The sequence below is a fragment of the Erinaceus europaeus genome, chromosome 17, assembly GCF_950295315.1.
Source record: "Erinaceus europaeus chromosome 17, mEriEur2.1, whole genome shotgun sequence".
Taxonomy (NCBI): domain Eukaryota; kingdom Metazoa; phylum Chordata; class Mammalia; order Eulipotyphla; family Erinaceidae; genus Erinaceus; species Erinaceus europaeus.
Genome location: NC_080178.1, coordinates 40,783,548 through 40,809,043, shown reverse-complemented (window position 1 = coordinate 40,809,043; position 25,496 = coordinate 40,783,548). Strand labels below are relative to the sequence as shown.

Genomic DNA, 25,496 nt, shown 5'->3' with positions numbered 1-25,496 from the left:
AAGAGGGGGAGAGAGAGATAAAAAGATAGTAGGCAAAGGAGAGAGACCATAGCACTGGTCCACTATCCACAGGTTCCCCTTTTGTTGTCCCTCCTGCTCCTATGTGGTTCTGGGACTCTACCTCAGGGTCTCACACACAACAAAGCACATGCCCTATCTGGTAAATCAACTCCCAGCCTAGACATTATTTATTGAGTATATTATTCTTTCCTTATGGAATAGTTTTAACATCCTTTATGAAGTCAGTTAATTATTTTTGGAGTGTCAATTCTCTTCCATTGGTCTCTATGGCTATCCTTATGCTAGTACTATATCATCTTGATTACTGAAGCTTTGAAATTTTTTTATTTACTTTATTATTTATTAGACAGAGACAGAAATTGAGAGGGGAGTAGGAGATAGAGAGGAAAGAGACAGAGAGACACCTGCATCCCTGCTTGTGAAGCTTTCCCCCTGCAGGTGGGGACCAGGGGCTTGAACCTGGGTCCTTGTGCACTGTAATGTGTGCACTTAATCAGGTGTGCCACCGCCTGACCCTAAAGCTTTGTAGTGAGTATTGTAGTTGAGTAGTATGAGTCCTCCAACTTTGTTCTTTTTTTTTTTTTAAGTTAGTTCTGACTATTCTGTGTTGTTGTGGTCCGGTGTCCGGCTGCACCGCGGAGAAGAGAGAGGAAGTCCAGAGCAAGGGAGTACACAAATCTTTATTATAGGATGGGGGGGGGGTGGCTCAGGCCACGTGGAGTCAGCCGACAATGGCCGTCCCCACTACCTGACCACGGGATGAGAGAAGGGAGAGAGATCTGTGAGAGGGGGAGCCGAGAGCCCAGAGAGAGAGGGGGGCGGTGACGGGGATTTTTATTGGGCGACAACCAGGGATGACGTGTGGGGCCATGATTGGTTGAAGGGGGCACTGCTAGGATTTCACGGGGCGTGGTAAAACCTGGGGGCGGAGACTGCATCAGAATAATTCCTCAGCAACATCTCCTCCTATCCCTTTATATCTAAATGGACACAGTAAAGAAAAATGGAATGGAGCAGGCTTAAATGTTTTTAAGGAATGCCATGCTCAGGTGGTAAGATGTAGGACTTTCTATGGAGGAGGGAAGGCTTAAATGGCTGCCAACCTTGTGAGATTTATGCCTCCTCCTGTGCTCAACCCCTCATTAGAGAGAGAGAGACTTACCTGGAGAGACTAATCTCATAGGTTTAAGTGCAGCCTGCTCAACCATCTCTTCACAATATCTCTACATCTTTTCTATCTTTCTATCTAATAATAGCATAAGATGGTTCAAAGTCTATAAAAGACTATCATGGAGCAGAAACCTTTTGGGCATAAACCTAAATGATATAACAAAACAGGAAGGGACAAGTAGGGGAGTAGTAAAAGCCAGTGTGAAGTGAAGGGAAGGATTGGTGTGTAAAGGAACGTTCCCTGCTTGGGGGGGGGCGGGGCAAGGGTACATAATGAGGGGGAGGCAGGATGGCATGACCCACCAAACAGAGGGGCTATTTGGCATTGTATAGTCCTCAAGGCAACAGTCTGTAAAGTCTGTGAATTACTCAGGATCAGTCTATAAAAAACCAGCAGCGTGAAGGGAAGTAAGCTGCTTTAAAATTGTGTAAAATGTCTATAGGGTATGTCAGAAAGTCCTATACAAGTCTCAGTCCAAAGTAGATGGCTAGGGGAAGAATTGGCAGGGGATGAGATGCTGCATGAGGGAGGTCAGCCGCCGGAATTCTGCTTTTCTGTAGATAGCCAGCTGGAGCTGCCAACACGTGACAGGCAGATCAGAAGCAGGAACGGCGAGCAGGCATTAAGAAAGTTCTGTCCTTGGAGTCTGTGTATCAGGTTCTTCAGATTGCGTTAAGTGACATCTAGGGTTTCGGGAGGTGTGCCACTGTAGTCGTGCCATCTAGTGGGTGACGTCTTGGTGTGCAGGGGTTCAGATGGTTTTTCCGGGATTCCTGTGAAAGAAACACAATCTGCTTCTCGTGGTTAATTTGAACTTGTAACAAGTTATAGGTTTGTTATAGTTGATACCTCGATGATTATAATTGGTTTAAAATCTCTTTATGATTTTATTTAAAGGTCATCTAATGTGACCTCCTGTAGCAGTCTCTACTGCAGGATCTTGAGACCAATTTTAGCTAAAATATGTATTTTAAACAGACTCAAATTGCTTAGAGAGTTAACGCATTTTCGTGATAATGATTTTAACGTTTACAGTGCCAGATTGATGCCAGATCTGTTGTGGATTAATTTCCACAAGATAGTTTACAGGGCACCTTTGGGGGCCCTTCAAAGGTGTCCTGTATATAAAATTTATATATTTTAGTTTTGGGAATGTATAGTCACGTTAAACATTTAGACTTTTACCTAAATAGTTAGTTACCTTAACAAATTAATATTTACCTTGTCTGGTAATAGTGTAGCTGTAGGGTTACACTTTTGACTGTTAAGTTAGTGTTACCAAACTTGAGACATACCCATAAACATTTAGTTATGACACACTGGAGGAAAAAGAACTTTTGTTATAAAAACATATTATTTTTAAAAACAAATTTAAATCCGTCATTAGTCACACAGTTTAAGACTAAACACTTACATATATACCAAAACTACATATAAAAATCAAAAGAGGGAGAAAAACAAAAATTTTGGAATGTTTCCAGACGTCTCCAGAAACTTTGGCTGCGTCCAGCATTTTTATATAAAGCCAATTACCTTTTAGAGTACTCCGAGCAGATGGGTCATGCAAAAAAAATTTTTTTTTTTGTCATTCAACACACTCACTCACAAAAACAACAGGCCAGTTATAACATAAGACATTCAGGGAAAGGGTAGGAGAGAGCTCTCTGTGAGCCAGATTTTGTAGGTACTGCCATGTCATATTATGGGTCGTGGGATGTATCCTGCATCTGGTCCTCTTGTAGTATTTCTTGTTCTTCAGGGATAACAGCGCCATCCTGCGGGTATTGTTGGACATGGCGGGGAGGAACGCAGACAGGTTTAGAGAAATTTTGAGGGAAAACGCATGTGAAACCCCTTCCCATGGTCAATAGTGGGTCAGGTCCTTTCCAAATTTTATCGAGTGGGTCTCTCCATTTGACCTTAATAGATGGGAGGGTAGATGGTGTTTGCCAGTGAAGAATGATAGGAGGTGGGTCCGAGTTATTGTAAATATTAAAGAGATTTAACGTAGTTAAGGCTTTTGCTAGCTGGATATTCGGGGAGTACATTCCTCCTTTAATTTTATTTAGTTGAGCCTTAAGGGTTTGATAGGCCCTCTCGACAATGCCTTGTCCCTGTGGATTATAGGGAATGCCTGTGGTATGAGTAATGTTCCAGAGGGAACAAAAATCTTTAAATTGTTTGCTGGTAAATGCCGGGCCACGGTCAGTTTTCAGTTGAAGAGGTAAACCCATCACATCAAAACAGGAGAGCATATGGCTTTTAAGCTTTTTAGCGTTTTCTCCTGTCTGAGCTGTAGCCCACATAAATTTAGAAAAGGTATCAATTGAGACAAACATATTTTTGTCTGCCAAAGTTTGGTATGTGGGTGACATCAATTTGCCAAATAGCATTAGCTTTTAAACCTTGGGGGTTAACCCCAAGGGTCTGGATAGCAGGTGTGTTTATGAGACTTGCACAAGAAGAGCATGTAGCGAGGATATGTTTTAACTGTGGTACAGGAACATCAGGAAATCGAGCTCGAAGGCCTTTAAGATTAACATGGGTTAGAGAATGAAAATTAGCAGGATAAGAGACAGAGACTGGGAAAGTTCCTGTGGAGGCAAGGCGGTCAACTGCAGCATTCCCTTCGAACAGGGAACCAGGAAGAGGGCTGTGGGAATGAAGGTGTTGAATATACAGTGGTTGGGTTCGAGAAGAGAGCATAGAGGCGATTTGAATCAAGAGAGGGGAAAGTGGGTTCTCATCAATTTTCACATAAGAACGAGCAAGCCATGGAAGTAAGTTAACAGTGTACACACTGTCAGAAAAAAGGTTGAAGGATTCTGGTACAGCTTTTACTGCAAGGAAAACAGCATAAAGTTCTTTGTATTGAGGGGAATTCTCAGGAAGCTCAGTAAAGAGAGGTTTAGGGGGTTGTTTGTCTGGGTAATATATAAGGGCAGCAGCTCCCTTTTTTCCACCATCAGTAAAGATTGTAGGAGCAGAGGGAATGGGATCCCGAGAGAAAAGTTTAGGTGCTAGTAGAGGCAGAAGAGGTAAAGAAGCTATCAATTTATTAGAAGGAAAATGGTTATCTATTTGTCCTGGAAACCCCACAAAGCTTATGGCAAAGCAGGAATGATGGCGTATGAGCCACTCTGTATCTGTGAGAGAAAAGGGCAGAATAATTAAATCTGGTTCTTTCCCTAAGACCTGCACAGACCTATTTCTCCCTTGGCGAACCATGAGTGCTAACGCGTCTATCTCAGTGCGGAGTCTTGGAGTTCCTCCTACTGGCGTGTGAAGCCACTCGAGAACCCCATGGTCTTGCCACAATGCCCCTACTACTGTTTTGGTAGAGTTGAAGATTAAAAGGTTTACCGGAGAGGAGGGGGAGAATCGAACAAGGTGCATGTCCTGGAGGGCCTGGTTAACCCTCTCCAATGCCGAGGAGGCCTCGGGAGTTAACTTACGTTTTGAAGAGGGCTGTTTGTTTCCTTTCAATAGGTCAAACAGTGGTTGGAGGCAGCTTGTAGGCAGATAGAGATACTGCCTAAGCCAATTTAAATTTCCTAGAAAACTTTGTAAAGAAGCAAGAGGAAGGTCAGAAGGGAAGGTGACATTAGGTTTTAAGGGACGACTTTGCATTAGAGAAATCTCTGAACCTAAAAAAGATATTGGAGGAATTAGCTGTATCTTCTCAAGGGCTACATTAAGGCCACTTTTCTTTAATGCAGGAATGAGAAAATCACGTAAGGCATAGAGATCTGTATCTGCTTTTCCCCATATTAAAATATCATCTGTATAATGAAAAACATTAGGGCCCTTATGGATATATGGGAAAGGGGCAGATTTAACAGCCTCCTGACAAATTGTAGGACTATTGGTCATACCCTGGGGCAGCACCACCCATTCAAATCTATCAGCAGTGCTGGCATTACTAATAGAAGAAACAGAGAAGGTAAAATGTTTACAATCTTGCGGATGCAAGGGAATAGAGAAAAAACAATCTTGTATATCAATAGCTATGATTGGAATTCCCGTGGGAATTGCAGAAGCAAGAGGCAAATCCCCTCGGGGGGAGCCCCAGACCTGCATGGTTTTATTTACCACACGGAGATCTTGAAGGAGGCGCCATTTTCCCGAGCGCTTTTTAATCACAAAGACAGAAGTATTCCATGGGCTTTGAGAATGACGAATGTGTCCCAAGGACAACTGCTCTCAAAAGAGCTCTTTTAAAATTTCTAGTTTATCCCTAGGTAAAGGCCACTGTTCCACCCAGACAGGCTCATTAGAAAGCCAGCTTAAGTGGGGTGTTTGGCTACGAACAGTGGCATTTAGTATTGGCAGTGCTGATTAGACCTGGTCTCGCAGGAGCGAGTGTTACACTCTGCAGAAGTATCTGTGGATATCCTAACATCAAGACATTCCAGAAGATCCCTGCCCAGTAGGTTGGTGCTAATATTAGCTACCAAAGGGCAGAAGTGTCCGGTAGAGCCTTCCGGGTCTTCCCACATGAGCGAATCTCGTGTGTGAAATGATGGGGTCATCCCTCCTACTCTATGTATACTGGGTCCAGGAAGGAGTTCCCAATCTTGGGGAACCTCTTCTTGCCTTAAAATCGTCTTTTCTGCCCCCGTGTCAATCAAAAATTTAAAAGGAATATTGCCAATCTTTACTGTCATAGAAGGGTGAGCCTGTTCTAAAACAGGAGTGGTCCACAAAATCTCAGGCCCTGAATTTGTACCATTCAGGGGCGAACCATCTCTATGAAATTGGGACCAACAATCTCTCTTCCAATGAAACCCCTTACGACACTCTGGACAAACAGTACGTGGCCTCTGGCTCCCTGACTGAAAGCGGGGTTGCTCTGACTGGAGGCGTGGTAGCTCTAGCTGGAGGCGTGGCTTCCCTGACTGGAGGCATGGTCGCAGCTTATCAGGACATTGGTTATGCCAATGTCCTTGGCGACAGCACTGAAAGCAGGCTCCGTTTTGATTACGTGGGGTAATTGCATAAACCTGTGTCGTAGCGGGTGCCCCATAATTGCCTGATGCAAGTTCCTGTGTCGCTAAAATACAATTATCTGGGTGTAGGTGTTTAAGATTAAGGCACGTCTGACGGAATTGTGGTATCATGCCTTCCCAGACAACAGAGCGCAGGAGTAGTGAGCGGACGTCAGGATTATACACCTTTCTCTCTAAGCTTGTCTTCACCCTTGAGATGAAGCTCGGTAATGATTCATCAGTGCCTTGGCAAAGAGAGTTAATGGGAACTGACGAATCTACATTGGGTGGGGTCACCCTTTCCCATGTTTGTGTTGCGCAGATGTGTACCTGTTCAAAATAACCAGTTGGAAACCTGGCTTCTGTCTGCTGAGCTCCAGATTTGTAAGCTCCTGCTCCAAACAAAGCATCAGAATTCCATTCTACGTGTTTGTTACTATATTCCTGCGACTGTCTAGAGCACTCATCGAGGAAGCATGCCTTCCACTGTAGGAAGAGCGCGTTTGGGAGTGCAGCATGAGCCAGGTCTTTCCAGTCCTGGGGCATGTTAAGATGCTGGTAAAAACTCCTTAAAACAGACTTGGTCCATGGAGCGTGCATTCCGCCCTCCCTGACCACTTGTCTGACTTCTCTCACTTCTTAGGAGGTGTATGGCTGCCATGGCTGAGGGTTTTGTTTAGAAGGGGCCATATTTACCGGGAAGGTGTGGATTTGGTCCGATGGCATGGGAGAGGGAGCTACAGAAGTGGACGGTGCCGTGGAAACTGCTGTAGCGGCCTCAGGGGAAACTGAACACGTATCTACAGGGACGGAGCTCTCGGGGCGGACTGCACATAGTTTAAGGTCCTTCAATGCTGAAAAAATATCCTTTAACTCTCGTATCTCAGCCACAAGGTCCCTTAATGATGACGTATCATCAGGGGGCGGGGTCAGAGCCTCAGGAGAAGCTGAAACGGAGCGGCAGGGGGCAGGGTCAGAGGAGGAGCTTCCGAACATGTGTATGTGTCTGTGGGAACGGAATTTTTGGGTGTAGCCGCTGATCACTTAGGGCGTCTAAGTCTTAAGCACATGTGCTTTAACTCATGTATCTCCGCCTCAAGGTCGCGTATCCTCAAGGCAGACCACGCTGTACATATCTTGTATGTCGCGATTATAGCTATGAGAACCCACGGTGTAGCGAAAATTAAACCATCTCTGAGAGCGCGAATCTGTCCCAGGACAGAAGGAGATAATGACTGGGACACCTCCTCATAAAACGAAAAATTTCCCATGGTGGAGGGAAACGCGGGGCCACAGAGGTGGGCGGATGCCACTTACCTGTGTCTGGGCGGCTTTCAGGGACCTCAGGCCAGGCTGTCCAGCGGGGCGTGGGTGCGGAACACGATGGGTGCCTGATGTTGTTGTGGTCCGGTGTCGGGCTACACTGCGGAGAAGAGAGAGGAAGTCCGGAGCAAGGGGGTACACAAATCTTTATTATAGGATGGGGGGGGGTGGCTCAGGCCACATGGAGAGAAGGGAGAGAGATCTGCAAGAGGGGGAGCCGAGAGCCCAGAGGGGGGGTGAGGGGGCTTTTTATTGGGCGACAACCAGGGGTGACGTGTGGGGCCATGATTGGTTGAAGGGGGCACTGCTAGGATTTCGCGGGGCATGGTAAAACCTGGGGGCGGAGACTGCATCAGAATAACTCCTCAGCAACAATTCTAGATCCTATACATTTCCATGCATTGCTTTTATATAACCTCCTCACTGCACCGATCACAGAAAATGGAGGAAGAGTGACAAGACCTTACTGGAGAAGCTGGGAAATCCACTTTACATTCTCTTTCTTTCTATCTTTCTCTCTTTCTTTTTCTTTCTTTCTTTCTTTCTTTCTTCTTTCTTTCGTGTGTATAGCCAAGGCCAAGGGCAAGGGCAAGGGCAAGGCCAATTTCACTGCTTCAGGCCATTTTTTTCACTCAAATAGAGATTGAGAGTGACACAGAAATAGAAAGACAATACCATAACCTCCTCTGGTGCCTTTTATATGTTGCCAGGGCTTGATCCATACATAGCAATGTAGGCACCCTACCCACTGAGCTATCTATCTCTGTGGCCTGCATTGTGTATGCTTTGATTTTTAGTTATTTTTATTATCTTAATTTTTTTATTGGATAGAGACAGCTAGAAATTGAGAGGAAAGGGGAGATAGTGAGGGAGAGAGACAGAGACACCTGCAGACCTGCTTCCTCACTTGTGAAGCTTTCCCCCTGAAGGTGGGGATTAGGGGCTTCAACTTGGGTACTTGTGCATTGTAACATGTGCACTCAGCCAGTTGCGCCACCACCCAGGTCCACATTTTGTTTTCTGAGTGATACTACCACAGTGTATTTTTTCCTTTGCACAGGGGAACTTATTCCTACATTTTGTCCTCAGCATAGTCATGGCAGATGGTTTTTTGTTTTTTTTTGTCTTTTTTTGTCACTGCTGCTGAACACTGTGCAAGATTCAGCTGTTGCTCCATCTTGTAACTTGAATCTCTAGACTGGATCAGGGAATTGCTTCCACCTAGGGCTCCCATAGAGCACCAATTTTTGGCTTATCCTACCAAAGTATTATCACACTCCATTGTTGTGATCTGTACATTATTTTGATTGAACAGCTCATGGGTAAGTCAGAACTGAGTATATATTACTGCATATATACTTTGAACAGACAAGCACGTATGTTCACTTTGCATTATATACCGTTAGAATTGCTTACTCCACATTATGAATATGTACAGAATAAAGTTAAATTATTTTTACTTATTGGATAGAGACAGCCAGATATTGAGAGGGAAGGGGATGATAGAGAAGGGAGAGAGACAGAAAGACACTTGCAGCACTGCTTCATCACTCGCAAAGCTTTCCTGGTGCAGGAGGGGACTGGGGCCTGGAACCTGGGACCTTTGTGCACTGCAACATGTGCGCCCTACCAGGTCCAGAATAAAGTCTAAAGGATGTGATAAAAATTATTAGAAATCAATTTCTCTTTACAGTGAAGTGAATTTGTCTTTATTGATTCATTTGTCTAGGCCTTCAAATGCAACCCTTTCTCTTTGTTCCACAGATCCTTGGGGCTACCCTTCTTTAATTGCGGGGGGTTCCAGGGGGCTGGACAGGTTGTCTCTGTGGGCTCCACCCAAGGCCTGTGGCCAAAGGCGGACATTGAGGTGCATCTATGGGAAGGGTGTGTCAAGCCAGAGCTTGAGTGAAAGCCTATGTCCCACCCGGGGCCCAATGAAGTCAGCTTACATCCCTCAGCCGCGGGCCAGTCTGGACTGGTGGGCCGCTCCCTTCCCCCAGCTGCGAGTGCATCCCTCCTGGGGAGAGCGAGCTAAGCCACGAGGTGCTCAGGCTGACCTGTGGGCGAGGCTTCCAGCGACAGGGCCGTGATGCAGTAGCTCCGCCCAATGACGCGACCTGGTGGAGTGCGAGGCTGGGCGGGGCGCGCGCTGGGCGGGGCTCGCGCTGGGCGGGGCGCTAGGCAGGCTGGCGAGCCGCGGGGGGGAGCTTGAGCTGCCTGGAGTGGCCGGGGGGAGGGTGGGCTGAGGGCCTCGGAAGCTGCAACAGTGGCGATGGCTCCAGCCTTGGACCGCGAGGGATACTGGGGCTCCACGACCTCGACGCTGGACTGGTGCGAGGAAAACTACGTGGTGACCCCGTATATAGCCGAGTTCTGTGAGTGGCGGCGCGGGCCGGGCCTGAGGCGGCGGCCGGGGGCAGGCCGAGAGCGCGGACCCGACGTCCGGGGACCCTGGAGGGGCGCGGGCGGCGGGGGCTTGGCTCGCGGCGCCCTAGGTGCGGGAGAGAAGCGGGGAGCCCTTGCGGACCCTCCGGGGGCCTGCGGGGCCGGAGCAGCGATGCGGACGCCCACTTGCCGCTGCCTCCGCGGAGCCCCAGGAGGGGCCGGGCCGGGGACACTGCGCGGCCGCCCCAGGACCGGGGCTGGGCGCCGCCTCTGCTGGCCGGGGCCTCCGGGTCTAGGGAAGCACTGCCCCCCACCCCCACGCACCCCTCTTTCTGGTGCCGTGAGCAGTCTTGGTTACCTGTATGTACCCGGCGGATGTACCCGGCGTGGTCCCCTCTGTCTCGGTGACTGTTCAACTGATTCCCCGCACCTGGAGGAGGAGGCCTCCTCCTTCCTGCTTGTGCCAGCCTCCGGGAGTACCGGGACCGAGCACTCCCGCCTCCCGCCTCCCGCCTCCCGGGGAGGCCCAGGCCCGAAGGAGGTTCCCGAGGACGCCGCTTGGCCCCTCTCCTGCCGCCTGCGCTGGCTTTTTCGTTCCCTCCTCCCCGCAGGATCCGTAGAAAGCTGCCCCTTCTTTTTCTAGTCCTGTAATTGCACTTGCTTTCTCAGACTTGAAGCCCAACTCTCTTCACTCACTTTACTTGGAGTTGGGCCCCGCTACCAGGCTTTGGGAAGAAGAGCTTTATGGCAGCTCATCCTATTGATACTTTATTCTCACCTGGTCATTGGCCAAAGTGTTATTCCCCCCTCCCCACCCGCTCTAAAAAAGCAAGCAGCTCTTTCTGCACTTTTCAGGACTTTATTTGGCCCCTTTTCCCTTATATCATGATTTAGGCTGAGTCTCTTTGAATTACAGTTTTAAGTGAGTAGGTTTTTCATAACAACAAAAGAATTTGGGCAAAGGGATCACTTGTGCAGTTACTGGGTAGCCCGAATGCTGGCAAAGGACCCGCTTGACACAGTTGTTGTTGAGTCACAAACCCAGTCTGGTCCCTAAGAGGTCTATGAAGAAAGGGAAAAAACCATTATTTTAGAGAAAATGTATGAGGAAAGAGGAATTCAGGCGCCATCAAATCTTGCATGAACATTTAACTTTGCTGTGTTTCTCTAGAATGTGGAGTTAGAGTCTGCAGGTGAAAGCAAACTTTAAGGGGAGAGGTTTTGCTTCTACAAATAAGTAGCTTTCTTAGTAAAGATAAAGCCACAGGATGGGTTGGCTGACTTAAGAAGTAGAGAACTGCCATAGAAAGTGCTAGAAAAGGCCTTTCTCTGCTAATGTCAGTATGTTAGGGGAAACTAATTGTTCTGTAGAGAAAAAGGTTGCCTCTTGTTGAACTTTAATCTCTGCAGTTCCCTGCATTGACATAGGTAGTGATTACTTTTGCTTTAGAACTGGCAATTAGAACCAAGAGAAAACTGACAGTTAAATCATGTGAGCTGTGAGAGAGCAAGATACTATGGTTCTGGCAGATAGCTCTGAGAAATGGGAAATAGTTTTAGTTTTAGTATGGTTTCCTCAGAAGAGGAAATGCTGAGCAGACAGCAGGGATGATTTTGACAGAGGAATCAAGGGTTGCAAGATGTATTAAAGTTGGTACGTGTAACTGGAGAAAAAGATTGGGAGGAAGTTGAGGTCAAGCTTTCTTACCCGGCAAGTGGTGAATATCAGTCACATCTTGTAGTAAGATAATTTGTTTTTTTTCTGTTGGTTTAAAATGATGTGTTTAAGACAAATGCAACTTTATCAACATCCTTATGACATTTATATTCAGGATAATTATGATAATAACAGTTCTGAGTGCTTGCTGTGTATCACCTTTATCTTGCCTCTTTCAATTTTTATTGTGATTCTAAAAAGGAGACATTATTATCTTAACTCCACAAATTAAGAAATTGAAGAAGTAACATCTGAGGGGCCAGGCCATGACACTCCCAGTTGAGCATATACATTATCATGCACAAGGACTGGGGTTCAAGCCCCTGTTCCTCACCTATAGGGATGCTTCATGAGCAGTGAAGTAGGTCTGCGGATATCTTTCTTTCTCTCTATTCCCATGCCCACTCTCGATTTCTCTCTATTCTATCAAACAAAATAGAAGGAAAAGGTGAGAAAAGGTCACTGGAAGTGGTGGATTCATAGTGCCTGCACTAAACCCCAGCAACAACCCTGCTGGCAGTAAAAAGAAAAAAAAAAGACATAGCATCTAAAGACAAAAATTGAGTAATGATTCAAGGAGTCTTTCAGCACTAGGTTGACGAATGTATTAGGTAAAATGAAAATGAGCTTGAAGAGTTGCATGCTCAAAGGGAAATGCTTTTCTAAAATACATATTTGAAAGAGAAATGCCAGATCATTACATATGAAGGAAGATTTGTTTATCAGAAAGCTAAAAAATCTCAAAAGTCTTAACTATACTTTTTGTTGAGGTTGCCTCAGTCTGAGAAGTTAACTAGGTTAGTAAAACTCTTATAGACAGCAAGAATAGACAGAGATTTCTAAAAGAACCATGTAGTATCTCTCTTTTCCTTAAAAAAAAAAAAAAGAAACAAAGAGGCAGAGAAGTCCAAGAAAGAGTGAAGTAAAGCTTCCTTCAATGTGGTGGAGGCTGGGCTTGAACCTGGGCTGTGCACACTGGCAAAGCAGCACACTATCCAAGGGAGTTATTTTGCTCATGCTGTAGCGTCTCATTTTTTATTTATTTATTTATATTTATTTATTTATTTTATTGTTTATTCCCTTTTGTTGCCCTTGTTGTTTTATTGTTGTAGTTATTATTATTGGCGTAGTTGTTGGATAGGACAGAGAGAAATGGAGAGAGATGGGGAAGAAAGAGAGGTGGAGAGAAAGATAGACACCTGCAGACCTACTTCACCGCTTGTGAAGCGACTCCCCTGCAGGTCAGGGCTCGAACCAGGATCCTCATGCTGGTCCTTGTGCTTTGCGCCACCTGCGCTTAACCTGCTGTGCTACAGCCCGACTCCCAGCGTCTCATTTTTTGCCCTTGTACTGATTGATTCAAACTACATAAGTATTCACGCCCTCTCTCTCTCCTCCAGTTGCAGGGGCTCAGTGCCAGTATTATGAATCCACTGCTCCTAGTGGCCCTTTCTTTCTTTCTTTCTTTCTTTCTTTCTTTCTTTCTTTCTTTCTTTCTTTCTTTCTTTCTTTCTTTCTTTCTGTTTTTCTTTCAATAATTCAGTAGGACAGAGAGAAATTGAGAGGGAGGAGGGACAGAGAGGGAGAAAGACACCTAAAGACCACTTGCGAAACAACACCCCTCCCCCGCCCCCCACAGGTGGGGAGCTGGGTGCTTGGAGGATCAGTGAACTTCATACTGTGTGTGCTTAACCACATTTGCTACCACCCAGCGCTTGTATTGTTTCTTCTCACAGGTTTGCTGGGCTTTTCTCCAGTCCATTCATAGGAATCTGGCAGAAGTAGAGTAGGGAAACTTTTAATCTTTATTATGCATAGATGAGGTTTTTTTTTTTTGTTTGTTTTTTCCTGGTCATTGTAGTGGAGACTTTAATATTTCTGCCATACATATATACAAGGAAAGACACCTAACTGGGTTTATTACTGCCTCTTTCTTTTTTCCTTCCTTCCTTTCCTCCATTCTTCCTCCTTTCGCCCTCCCTTCCTCCCTTTCTTTCTCTTTCTTTTTTTTTTTTAAGATTTTATTTATTAATGAGAAAGATAGGAGAGAGAGGGAGAGAAAGAACCAGAACTCTGGTACATGTGCTGCCGGGGATTGAACTTGGGACCTTATGCTTGAGAATACAATGCTTTATCCATTGCGCCACCTCCTGGACCACCCTCCCTTTCTTTCTTATTTATTTGCTTTCTGATCCCTTTTCACTATCTTCTCTGAATGGTAGATTTGAGTCCATGGGCAGGTTTCAGGCTTCTATTGGCCCTTTGGTTATATGGACAGGCACAAGTGATAAGATACCCCTGTCAGATTATGGAAGACAGTCCTTTTCCGGGGGGGGGGGGGGAGAGGTTAAATGACTCAAAATCACTATAAGACAACTACAGAATGAAGACCAAATGAACAGCCAAAACCATAGTAGGAGAGGATTTAGATATAATGTCAAAGACTGCCAGTAAATTAGAGTCTAGTCAAAATAAGTTTTTAAAAATTATGCTTTGTTATGTTGTGCTGTCTTCACTTGTGATGTCTAGTTAGTTCTTTGTGTGACTCTGGCTAGGCTTATGTAGAGGACAGTTTGGTTTTGGTACCTGACAACTTGTCTTTGATCACTGGAATTAATCCAGTTAGTCTTGCCAATCAGATGTATGTTCTTTATTCTTTGATTATTTCTAGGAATATGCCACCTGAGGCTTGAAAGTTAAAGAGAATTATATATTTGGCTATCTTTTGATTAACTGCAGTCACCTGTTTCCTTTTCCCCGGTCTCCTCTTTTCTTCAGAGATTGCTACTGACCTTCATTTATTATTCCCTAGCTTTTTTTTTTTTTAATATTTTATTTTATTTATTTATTCCCTTTTGTTGCCCTTGTTGTTTTATTGTTGTAGTTATTATTGTTGTTGTCGTCGTTGTTGGATAGGACAGAGAGAAACGGAGAGAGGAGGGGAAGACAGAGGGGGAGAGAAAGATAGACACCTGCAGACCTGCTTCACCGCCTGTGAAGCGACTCCTCTGCAGGTGGGGAGCCGGGGTTCGAACCGGGATGCTTATGCCGGTCCTTGTGCTTTGCGCCACCTGCGCTTAACCCGCTGCGCTACAGCCCGACTCCCTATTCCCTAGCTTTTTACTATTTATTTCTTCCTAGAAAATACTGCTTAGGTTTGTTTTATATTTTATAAAGCAGTGCTATAAGTGTCTCTCTCTTCCTCTCTACCTTCCCATTCCCTCTCAATTAATCTGTTTTTATTTTAAAAAAGACTTGCAGCACTACTCCCCTGCTTGTGAAATTTCTCCCCTGCAGTTGGGGAGACCAGGGACTTGAACCCAGGTCCTTACAGATGATAATATGTGCACTCTACTAGGTACACCATTACTCAGCTCCTTATTTTAGCATTTACTTAATTTTTTTACAACCCATACTTTATGTCTTGCTTTAGATAATTCAGAGAACCAGCTTTAACTTTGCATATACTTCACCTAGCTTACATGATCAGTGCAGTACTTAGTTTTGCCCTGTATTAGTCTAATATACTGTACAACAAGTCACCACAAGTTTGATGGCTTAAAAGGACATACACTATAATTTCAGTTTCCATAGAGTAGGGGGGTGGGTCTGACTTAGCTGGGTCCTTTGCTTAGGGCCTCACTGGCTGCAGTACAAGTGCTAGCTGGAGTTGTAGTCAGGATTAAAACTTCACTACAGAAGACTTCATTAACAGAATTCAGCTCCTATGGTGAGATGTCAGGTTTTGCTAGCTTTGGGGTAAAGGTGACCCTTATCTCCAGAAGGTTGCAATCAGTTCCTTGCCAAATTGGACTCCCAAATAGGCAAACCACAACATGGTAGCCAGCAAGGGAGGAGAAACTCCAATAAAAGAAAAGGTTCTACTACAGTTTAATGTTACCATTTCCACACAGTCATATATACCTTGGCACCATACTGTGTTCTGTTGGTTAGAAGCAAGTCACAAATTTGTCCACATACAAAGAGAGGAAATTGTTATACAAGGGTATGAATATCAGGGGTGAAGATCTGAGAGCCACTATAGGATATAATATGCTTGTCACACACCTTGTTTTTATGTTTCTAAGTAAGGTCATTGTTGTTTCATTTATTAATTTTTTTCCAGGAACCAGGTCTTCATGGACCAACGTACTTATTTCTCTCTGCTGGATGCCTTTCTGTTTTACTTAGCTATTAAGCAAGAAGCCCCACAAACATCTCAGCTTTACATTGATGATTTCAAATTCAGTTCGAGCCCTTTTTTTGTTTTTCTTCATAAAGAGACCACAGCACTGAAGCTTCCTTCAGTGTGGTTGGGGCCCAACTTGAATCTGGGTCACATACAAGGCAAAGCAGTACATTGTCTAGGTGAACTATTCCACTGGCCTCAAGTAATTTTTTTTCTTTATTGAAAGATTAATGTTTTATAATCAACAGTAAATACAGTAGTTTGTATATGCATAACATTTCTCAGTTTTCCACATAACAATATACAGCCAGCATATATATGTGTGTGTATATATATATATATATATATATATATTTTTTTTTTTTTGCCTTCACGGTTATCGCTGAGGACTCAGTGCCTGCACTACGAATCCACTGCTTCTAGAGGCTATTTTTTCCCTTTTGTTGCCCTTGTTGTTTATCATTTTTGTTGTTATTCCTGTCATCGTTGGATAGGACAGAGAGAGAGGAGGGGAAGACAGAGGGGGAAAGATAGACACCTACATACCTGCTTCACAACTTGTGAAGCAAACCCCCTGCAGGTGGGGGGCCGGCGGGGCTTGAACTGAGATCCTTAGTTGGGTCCTTGTGCTTTGCACCATGAGCGCTTAACCCAGTGAGCTACCACCCGGCCCCCAGTAATTTTTTTTAAGTTGTGTTGGGGAATAAGCTAAGGGGCTTACGTGTCTAATACTACTGAGCTGCCTTCTTGGTCAAATTATTATTTTATATCTTGGGGGGGGGAGAGGGAGAGAGAGAGGGAGAGGGAGAAATTGAGACACTGCTACACCACCCATGGAGTTCTCTTGGTGCTGTCTGTGGTTCTCCATTTAGTGCTGGGGATCAGACCTAGGTCCTCATGTATCTTGTGCCTGACCCAGCTTCCAACCCCCTGCCTCAGTACTTTTAATATATATTTTTTCTTCTTCTTTTTTTTTAATCAGAGTACTGCTCAGCTCTAGATTATGGTGGTGTGGAGGATTAAACCTGGGACCTCAGAGCCTCAGGCATGAGAGTCTTTTTCCATATCACTATGCGATCTCCCCTATACATTTTCCATTTTTAAAGGTTCACTGAATATTTTCTATGTCTTCCTGGCCCTAATTTTTTTTTCTCTAGACATGCCAAATACATTTATTTTTCAATCTCATATTCACTAATTTCAGTATCTTTCATCTTTGCTTATCTGGTGCTCTTGTTTATTATTTTACTTCACCTTTCTTTATGGTTACTTTATGTTTCCTCATGTGTTCTGTGACTTTTGACAATGAATTTATTTTTTGGAGACTTGGAAAATCTGTGAGACCATGTTAGGTTGTAGTCTCCTAAGGTAGGATCCTGTGGCTTAGTTTATTACTATATCTTACAGTGTTTAGCTCATGAGAATGTCAGTTAATATTTAATGAGTGATTTAGGTGTAAATTTTATTTTGTATTGTAGCTATGTAGGTACATGTGTATTGTCCACTAGGTAGATGATACCTAAAGGTGTTTTTATGTTTTTTATTTATTTTTTGTTTTGGCCTCCTGTGTTATCGCTGAGGCTCAGTGCCTGCACTACAAATCCTCTGCTCCTGGAGGCCATTTTTCCCATTTTGTTGCCCTTGTTGTTGTTCTTGTTGTTGTTGTGTTTGTTATTGTTGCCATTGTTGTTGTTGTTGGACAGGACAGAGAAATTGAGAGAGGAGAGGAAGACAGCCGGGGAGAGAAAAATAGACACCTGCAGACCTGCTTCACTATCTGTGAAGCAAACCCCCACCCCCACCCCACCCCCGCAGGTGGGGAGCCAGGGGCTCGAACTGGGATCCTTAGTCTGGTCCTTGCGCTTCAAGCCATATGAGCTTAACCTGCTGTGCTACCGCCCAGCCCCTTTTTCATTTTTTTTTTTTTCCTTAATGTGTTGCCAGCACTACCATATGCCAGAGTTGAGTTTTGGTCCCTCTCTCTCTTTTTAAAACTTTTATTTACTTATTTATTATAGAAACAGTGAGAAATTGAGAGGGAAGGAGGAAGACAGGGAGGGAGGGAGGGAAACAGACACCTGCAGCCCAGCTTCACCACTCGTGAAGCTTTCCCTCTGCAGGTAAGGACCAAGGGGCTTGAACCTAGGTCCTTGTGCACTGTAATATCAGTGCTTAACCAGGTACACCACTGTCTGGCTCCCATTCTTCTCTCTCTATCTCAGTCTCTCTGTCATAAAGATAAATCTAAAAAGAAAATGATAATACTCAGCTCATATGGTGATATTTTATACAATAAGAATTTATGTAGGGGGTCAGGCGGTAGCGCAGTGGGTTAAGTGTAGGTGGTGCAAAGCGCTAGGACCGGTGTAAGGATCCTGGTTGGAGCCCCAGGCTCCCCACCTGTCAGGGGTCACTTCACAAGCAGTAAAACTGGTCTGCAGGTGTCTTTCTCACCCCTTCTCTGTCTTCCCTCCACTCTCCGTTTCTCTCTGTCTTATTCAACAACAACATCAATGACAACAATAACAATAACGACAACAAGGGCAACAAAATGGGGTGGGGAATGGCCTCCCGGAGCAGTGGATTCATAGTGCAGGCAACGAGCCCCAGCATTAACCCTGGAGGCCAAAAAAAAAAAAAAGAATTTATGTAAATATAGCATGGTTACAGCTGCCAGTACTCTTTTCCTTTTATTATCTAGTATGTGTGATTCTCACAATTTTATTCTCTCTCTCTTTCATAATCAAAGTCAGGTTTAGAAATAATAAATATAAGGGGCTGGGTGGTGGTGCACTGGGTTAACTGCACATAGTACAAAGCAAGGACCTGTTTAGGGATCCCTGTTGGAGCCCCTGCACTCCCCACCTGCAGGGGAGTGGTTTCACAAGGGTGAAGCAGCTGTACAGGCGTCTCTCTCTCCCTTTCTGTCTTCCCCTACCCTCTCAATTTCTCTGTCCTATCCACAAACAGACAAGCAAAAAAAATCAGAAAAAAAAAGCAAAAAAAAAAAAAAAGAGCAATGGATTCATAGGACAGGTATAGGCACCGAACCCCAGTGATAACCCTGGAGGTAAAAAATGAAAAAAGAAATAATAAATACATGATTGAGATCAACAGTTGTTGCGAAAGGTTGTGGAAATATTCCTGTTAAATATGGTGTGGATGCTAACAGCACCACTGTTGTAGTTGGCTCACAAGAGAGCCCTCTGTTTGCTACCATGACACACTTGCCTTGGCTGGCTGACATATCTCAGTTTCTCTGGTTTTCTTTTCAGTAGGTTTTTTCAGACTTTTAAAGGCTGACACTTTAGCAGTGAATGCTCTGGAAGAAAAAGATCTTGTTTTTTGTGGAACGTGGTCCAAGGAATTTGGGTAGAACTACAACGGTTCATTTGAGAGATTTGGAAATTTAAAAAATTTCAAGACTTTGACTTTTTTTTCTTATTACTTAAGAATTTTGTTGAGATAAAGAGCTATTTAAGAATTTAACTTAAAAATAAGTTAAATGGAATAAATCTATAAACTTATTTTTCACTTGTTTTCACTTCATTCCAAATATTTTAGCTTATACTGCTAAAAAATAAGATACTGATAAATATTACTAGATAGTTACACATTTTTAAACAGAATTACTCAGATGGCTTTAGAAGATGCATATCTAAATTTAATTGTTTCCCTTACTCATGTTGATCAGTGGGCTGACCTAAGTTAATGCTTTCAATTTGATTCACCAAAAAAATGTACCTGGAGGTTGAAGATAGAAAATTTGATAAATATTTAAGATATATGACTAGCAGCAGTAAAATCATCAAAACTTATAAATTATTTTGTTGGGAGTTGGGCGGTAGCACAGCGGGATAAGCGCACGTGGCGCGAAGCACAAGGACTGTCTTAAGGATCCCCGTTTGAACCCCTGGCTGCCCACCTGCAGCGGTGTCACTTCACAGGCACTCTCAATTTCTCTCTGTCTCTATCCAATAATAAAAAAAAAAAAACACCCTGTTAATTTGTTTTGAGGATCAAATTAGATCAAGACCTTATAGGCACTCTAACATGCCAGATGAAAGTTAATAACTTTCTTAAGTATTTAAAATATTAGATTATCTAACTAATTCACTTTATTTTTATTCATGACCTGAAAAACTGTTCACTTTTCTGCTTCAAGATGTCTGACTTTTGGGGCCAGGAAATGGCTCAGCAATAGAGCATCTGCTTTGCCTGGACCTTAAGTCTATGCTGGCACTACATGAGAGCCGTGAAGAGAAAGAACTCCACAGGTGGTATAGAGAGGTGTCTTGGAGTTTCTCTCTCATAAAATAAATAGACTGATTGATTAAAATGTCTGAGTTCGGGGGCCAGGCAGTGGTATAGAGAGGTGTCTTGGAGTTTCTCTCTCATAAAATAAATAGACTGATTGATTAAAATGTCTGAGTTCGGGGGCCAGGCAGTGAAGCACCCAGTTAAGCGCACAAAGTAACTATGAGCCAAGGACCTGGGTTCGAGACCTCAATCCCCACCTGCAGAGGGAATGCTTCATAAGTGGAGAAACAGGTCTGCAGGTGTCTTTCTTTCCTTCCCTCTATATCTCCCTTCCATCTCAATTTCTCTCTGTTTTATCGAATGAAAAGGAAAAAAAAGTCACCAGAAGTGATAGATTCATAGTGCTGGCACTGAGCCCCAGCAACTGGAGGCAAAGAAAAGAAAAATCTGACATTTTCACTAAAGCTGTCAGTTCTACCTAACACAGTGCTTAAACCCTCCACCATTGCAGGTGTTCATATAATTGTGAGGTGAAGGGATTAACATATTTATCCACTTGCCATCATTGCTGTATGCTTTAACTTCATCAGAGATGAGTTCACACAGTTTTAGAGTGAAGGGGTGAACTTATTTACCCTCCTCTCATCATCACTATCTGTTATTAACTTCTTTAATAAATAGATGAATGCAGAAACTTTTGTGACTCTGTTTCAGAAAGCACCATCTAGATGTAAAGGTATCATCTTAACCCTCAAACTATAGCATAGGCTTGTGACTGCTGCACACTTCAGGCAGACCTTCATTTATATTTGAGTCTAGTCTGTCCCTTATTTCTTGAGAAACTCTGGGGAAATATATAATTTTACTAACCCGAGTTTCTCCAAGTGAGACCATTCCTTTGAAGGGTTACCTCGATAACACAATATTAGTGGGTAGGCAAATATATATGATCCATAAAGCAGTATATAATGTAGACATTTTACCATCAATAAGGACATAAGCTGTGGCTATCTCTTGCATTCATGGATAGAAAGTACAGATTTAATTAGCTGAGTAGTTGAAAGACTCAACCAGGTGTGCCACCACGCGGCCCCTTACAGTAGACATTCTTTAATTACAGAGAGAATCAAAAAGCAGTGTGTACTTGCAGCCCAGGATGTGGTATAGTGGATAAGTCATTGGACTTTCAAATATGAAGTCCTGGGTTCTACCCCTGCCATCCTATGTGTCAGAGTGATGCTCTGGGGTGTTCTCTCTCTCTCTCTCTCTCTCATCTTTTAAAGAAAGATAATACATTCAAGTGTTGAAATTTTATACAGTTAATCATTTCTATTGATTCATCAAAGGCATTGTTGATCAAAAGTGGCATTTTAAAAGAATGTGTAGTGGGGAAGAATACAATGACTGTATTATGATTTGTTTGCTACTGCCTTCATGGTATGAAGGTGCTAATAATTGTACCCACTATAGTTTTGTGCCAACTATTGGTATTATGAAAATAGTTTTGACTTCATCAGCTGCTGAAAGAGGGACTGTGGGCCACATTTTAAGAACTTTTGTTCTGACCTAGTAAAAATCCACTTAAATACTAGAGATAGTATTTTAATACTTAGCTTTTTGGAGTTCTATTACTTGGTAGAGGGGTTTAATGGGATAGTAGACTAATTTTAACATTATTTATATCAAATCATAGATCACTACCATATGCATAGACATGTTTAAAATCTTCCTTGGTGAACTTCCTGCCTCTATTTAATGTACTTCCTCTCTTATCTAATGACTCTTGAAACAGTGAGATGAAATTCCTTATGCTTTAGTGGACAAAGAAAATTTAAATTCTGACTCATGTCAAGATTTTAGGATGACTGTTTGTAACAGGATATAAAAGTTTCCAGGAAAAATGAATTACTTTCTTAACCATCTTGATAATATTAAATACAGCTATCCTTGTCTAGAAGCTCCTATTTACTGGCATTTATTATGTGCTAGCCCACCATGCTAAGAACCTTTTTTAATGAAAATAAAACTTCTGTTTAAGGAAGATTATGATGCTAGCCAGCTTATTTAAAATTATTTTTTCCTCTCCTATGCAAAGAAAGCTGTTCACTTTCTTTTTTTTTTTTTGATAATTATTTTTAATCCATTTTATTTTTTATTTTTTTGACTCCAGGGTTATTGCTGGGGCTTGGTGCCTGCACCATGAATCTACTGCTCCTGGAGGCTATTTTTTTTCCTTTAGTTGCCCTTGTTTTATCGTTGTTGTGGTTATTATTGTTGTCGTTGTTGCTGGTTAGGACAGAGAGAAATGGAGAGAGGAGGGGAAGACAGAGGGGGGAGAGAAAGACACCTGCAGACCTGCTTCACTGCTTGTGAAGCGACTCACCTATAGGTGGGGAGCTGGGGGCTCAAACCAGGAAAATGCCAGTCCTTGCTCTTAGCACCATGGCGCTTAACCCGCTGCGCTACCGCCCGACCCCTCAATCCATTTTATTTTATGTTATTTTATTTATTTGATAGAAACAGAAAAATTGAAAGGAAACAGGGATATAGAGAGGAAGAAAGAGAGACACCACTTGTGAAGCTTTCCTGCTGTAGGTGGGGACCTGGGGCTTGAACCTGAGTCCTTGTGCATTGCAAAACTAAGTGTGCTTGGGAGTCAGGCGGTAGCACAGTGGGTTAAGCGCAGGTGGCGCAAGGCGCAAGGACTGGCATATGGATCCCGGTTCGAGCCCCGGCTCCCCACCTGCAGGGGAGTCACTTCACAGGTGGTGAAGCAGGTCTGCAGGTGTCTATCTTTCTCTCCCCCTCTCTGCCTTCCCCTCCTCTCTCCATTTCTTTCTGCCTATCCAACAACAATGACATCAATAATAACTACAACAATAAAACAACAAGGACAACAAAAGGGAATAAATAAATATTAAAAAAAAAACTAAGTGTGCCAACACCCCACCCTTAGCTGTTCATTTTCTATTTATTTATTTATTTATTTATTTATTTATTTATTTATTTATTTAAGAAAGGAGACGTTAACAGAACCCTAGGATAGGAGGGGTACAACTCTACACAATTCCCACCACCAGATCTCCATATACCATCTCCTCTCCTGATAGCTTTCCTATTCTTTAACCCTCTGGGAGTATGGATCCAGGGTCATTGTGGGTTGCAGAAGGTAGAAGGTCTGGCTTCTGTAATTGCTTCTCCACTGAACATGAGCATTGACTGGTCGATCCATACTCCCAGTCTGCCTCTCCCTTTCCCTAGTAGGGTGGGGCTCTGGGGAAGCTGAGCTCCAGGACATATTGGTGGGGTTGTCAGTCCAGGGAAGTCTGGTCGGCATCATGCTGGCATCCGGAACCTGGTGGCTGAAAAGAGAGTTAATATACATACAAGCCAAACAAATTGTTGAACAATCATGGACCTAAAGGCTGGAATAGTACAGATGAAGTGTTGTGGGGGGGTACTCTTTGCAGACTCTTGTGTACTTCTGCTTTCAGGTATATATTTTTCCCTGGTTTATGGACACGTGTGAACATATGTTCTATCTCAGGGGACCTGGACTATATCTAGGTTTGGGGACTTTATTGGGGAGTGGACCACCTAGAATGGAATTAGAGAATACTATGAAAGGAAAGGTCTCACCCAAGTAATGAAGTTGAAGGGTTGTCATTCCACACCTGAAGTCTCTGGACACAGTATGAATTGAAGCATGCTGAGGTAGCACTCTTTGCGTTGATTAGGTTGGGATTGGCGGATGCAGTATCATTTGATATGATTTGAGAGCAGCATGCAGGAAAGTGGGCCCAACCCTAAGGTTCCAGGACGGGGAAATATAGGCTGTATAGTGCAAATGTGAGGTTCCTGCTGTCTTAGGGTTCAAGAAAACAATGGATAGTTATTGTTATCATCACATTATTTGGTAATTGGGTTAACTTTGAAAAGTCCCTTTGTTAAGGTTTGCTGTATAATACCCAGCATCTTGTATGTAGAGGTGCCACCGGTTGCTTCTGTCCTCCCTGGTCTAGGCTTTTGAGAGAGTCAACATATCAAAGACTCAGCCTATGTATTAAAAGACTCAGTCTGTGTTTTAAAAAGTTCTAGACACATGATCAGTTTTTCCCCTCTCATATTAATTGAATAGTGGTTTATATGATTACACTTTAATAGGAGTGTACATAAACACCATTCCCACCACCAAAAGACTGTGTCCTATCCCACCCCCCCCAACCTCCACCTACCTCCACCCCCCATTGCCCTGGGAAGCCCAATGTCCACCCTCCCCCTCACCACAGCATTTTTACTTTGGTGCCCTACTCTAGCTGTTCATTTTCTTAATCCTTCTAATGTTTATTTTCTGTAGATCTGAATATTTGCATGCTTTTGGTTGTCTTTTGCATAACCTACTGAGAATATATTCTTTCATCAGAGGGAGAGAGAGAGAGAATGCTTTCTTAAACTGATCAAATTCATGCCTTTTCCTTTTTTTTTTTTTCCTCTTTCCCTATCTCTCGGCCATCTTACTTAATCCCTCATCATTGCTGGAGTTTAGCAGCAATGTTTTATTTGCCCCTTCTACCATTCAGTCATTCTTCTGTTTTATTTACTCTCTATTTGATTCCTCTGGGATAGAGGCTAAATTTTTTACAGTTTGATAGGGAAGTTACAGACTTGCTATCTATGTTTATCTTGGTTCTATTTTATCTTAATAGTTTTAGCTTTCTGCACAACTTGCCCCCTAGGCATAGTTGAATTTACTTCTCATCATCTTGTAGGCATGTACATTCTTGCTATTGCACCTTCTTGTCTTGTCTTTGATCTGTGAATTTATCTTATTCATATTCACACCTTGAGGCATATTTAAATATTATCTCTTCTGTGAAATTTTTATCAATACACTACACCAAGACCATTTTGTACCAATATCCATTATGGATCTGTTGTACTTCTTTTCTTTTTAAAAGATTTGTTTGGTTGTTTACTTATTTTTTTATGAGAGAAAACCAGAGCATCACTCTGGCACATGTGATGTTTGAAGAAGTAGAGACCTTAAACTTAAGAGCCAACACTTGATTTACTGCACCACCTCTGGGGCCACACCTTACTACTGGTATGTTCATTTGCTGTTTCCTTTATGGAAATGTAACTTTTATTATTAGAAAGTAATTACTTTCCTACTGCAAACTGGTTTTGAATCATGTAGCAAGTACTAACTCAGTACTTTCAGGATAAACCTGAGAGAAACCATGATAATATCTTCATAGAGCTCATAGGGTATTTAAATAAATATTTCAACCTTTTACAGTGTTGTGCAGGGACAATACAAATAAGAGAGAAAAAGAGAAAACAAAACCACCAGTACTACTCTACCCAGAACTACACTATAAAATGGAACTCATAAAAGCGGGACTTGGCTTGTTTGGTCCTTGAACTGCATGGACAGGTTGC

At 43.2% G+C, this 25,496-nt stretch overlaps 1 protein-coding gene and 1 long non-coding RNA gene across 4 annotated transcripts in view; one reads left to right on the top strand and one right to left on the bottom strand.

The window, feature by feature from the left end:
• Positions 1-399: 399 nt before the first annotated feature.
• Positions 400-10,598, bottom strand: LOC132534012 (uncharacterized). The gene is made up of 3 exons (XR_009545731.1): positions 10,247-10,598; positions 7,498-7,603; positions 400-1,965 (listed from the first exon to the last, which is right to left on the bottom strand). It is a non-coding gene; the product is annotated as an uncharacterized LOC132534012 (long non-coding RNA).
• Positions 9,710-25,496, top strand: part of ACER3 (alkaline ceramidase 3) — a 99,366-nt gene continuing 83,579 nt past the window's right edge. For all 3 annotated transcript variants that reach the window (XM_016191135.2, XM_016191133.2, XM_007529692.3), the window contains exon 1: positions 9,710-9,878. In XM_016191135.2, coding sequence (XP_016046621.1) covers positions 9,776-9,878 — 103 coding nt within the window. In that variant the 5' untranslated portion in view covers positions 9,710-9,775. The remainder of the gene's footprint in view (positions 9,879-25,496) is intronic.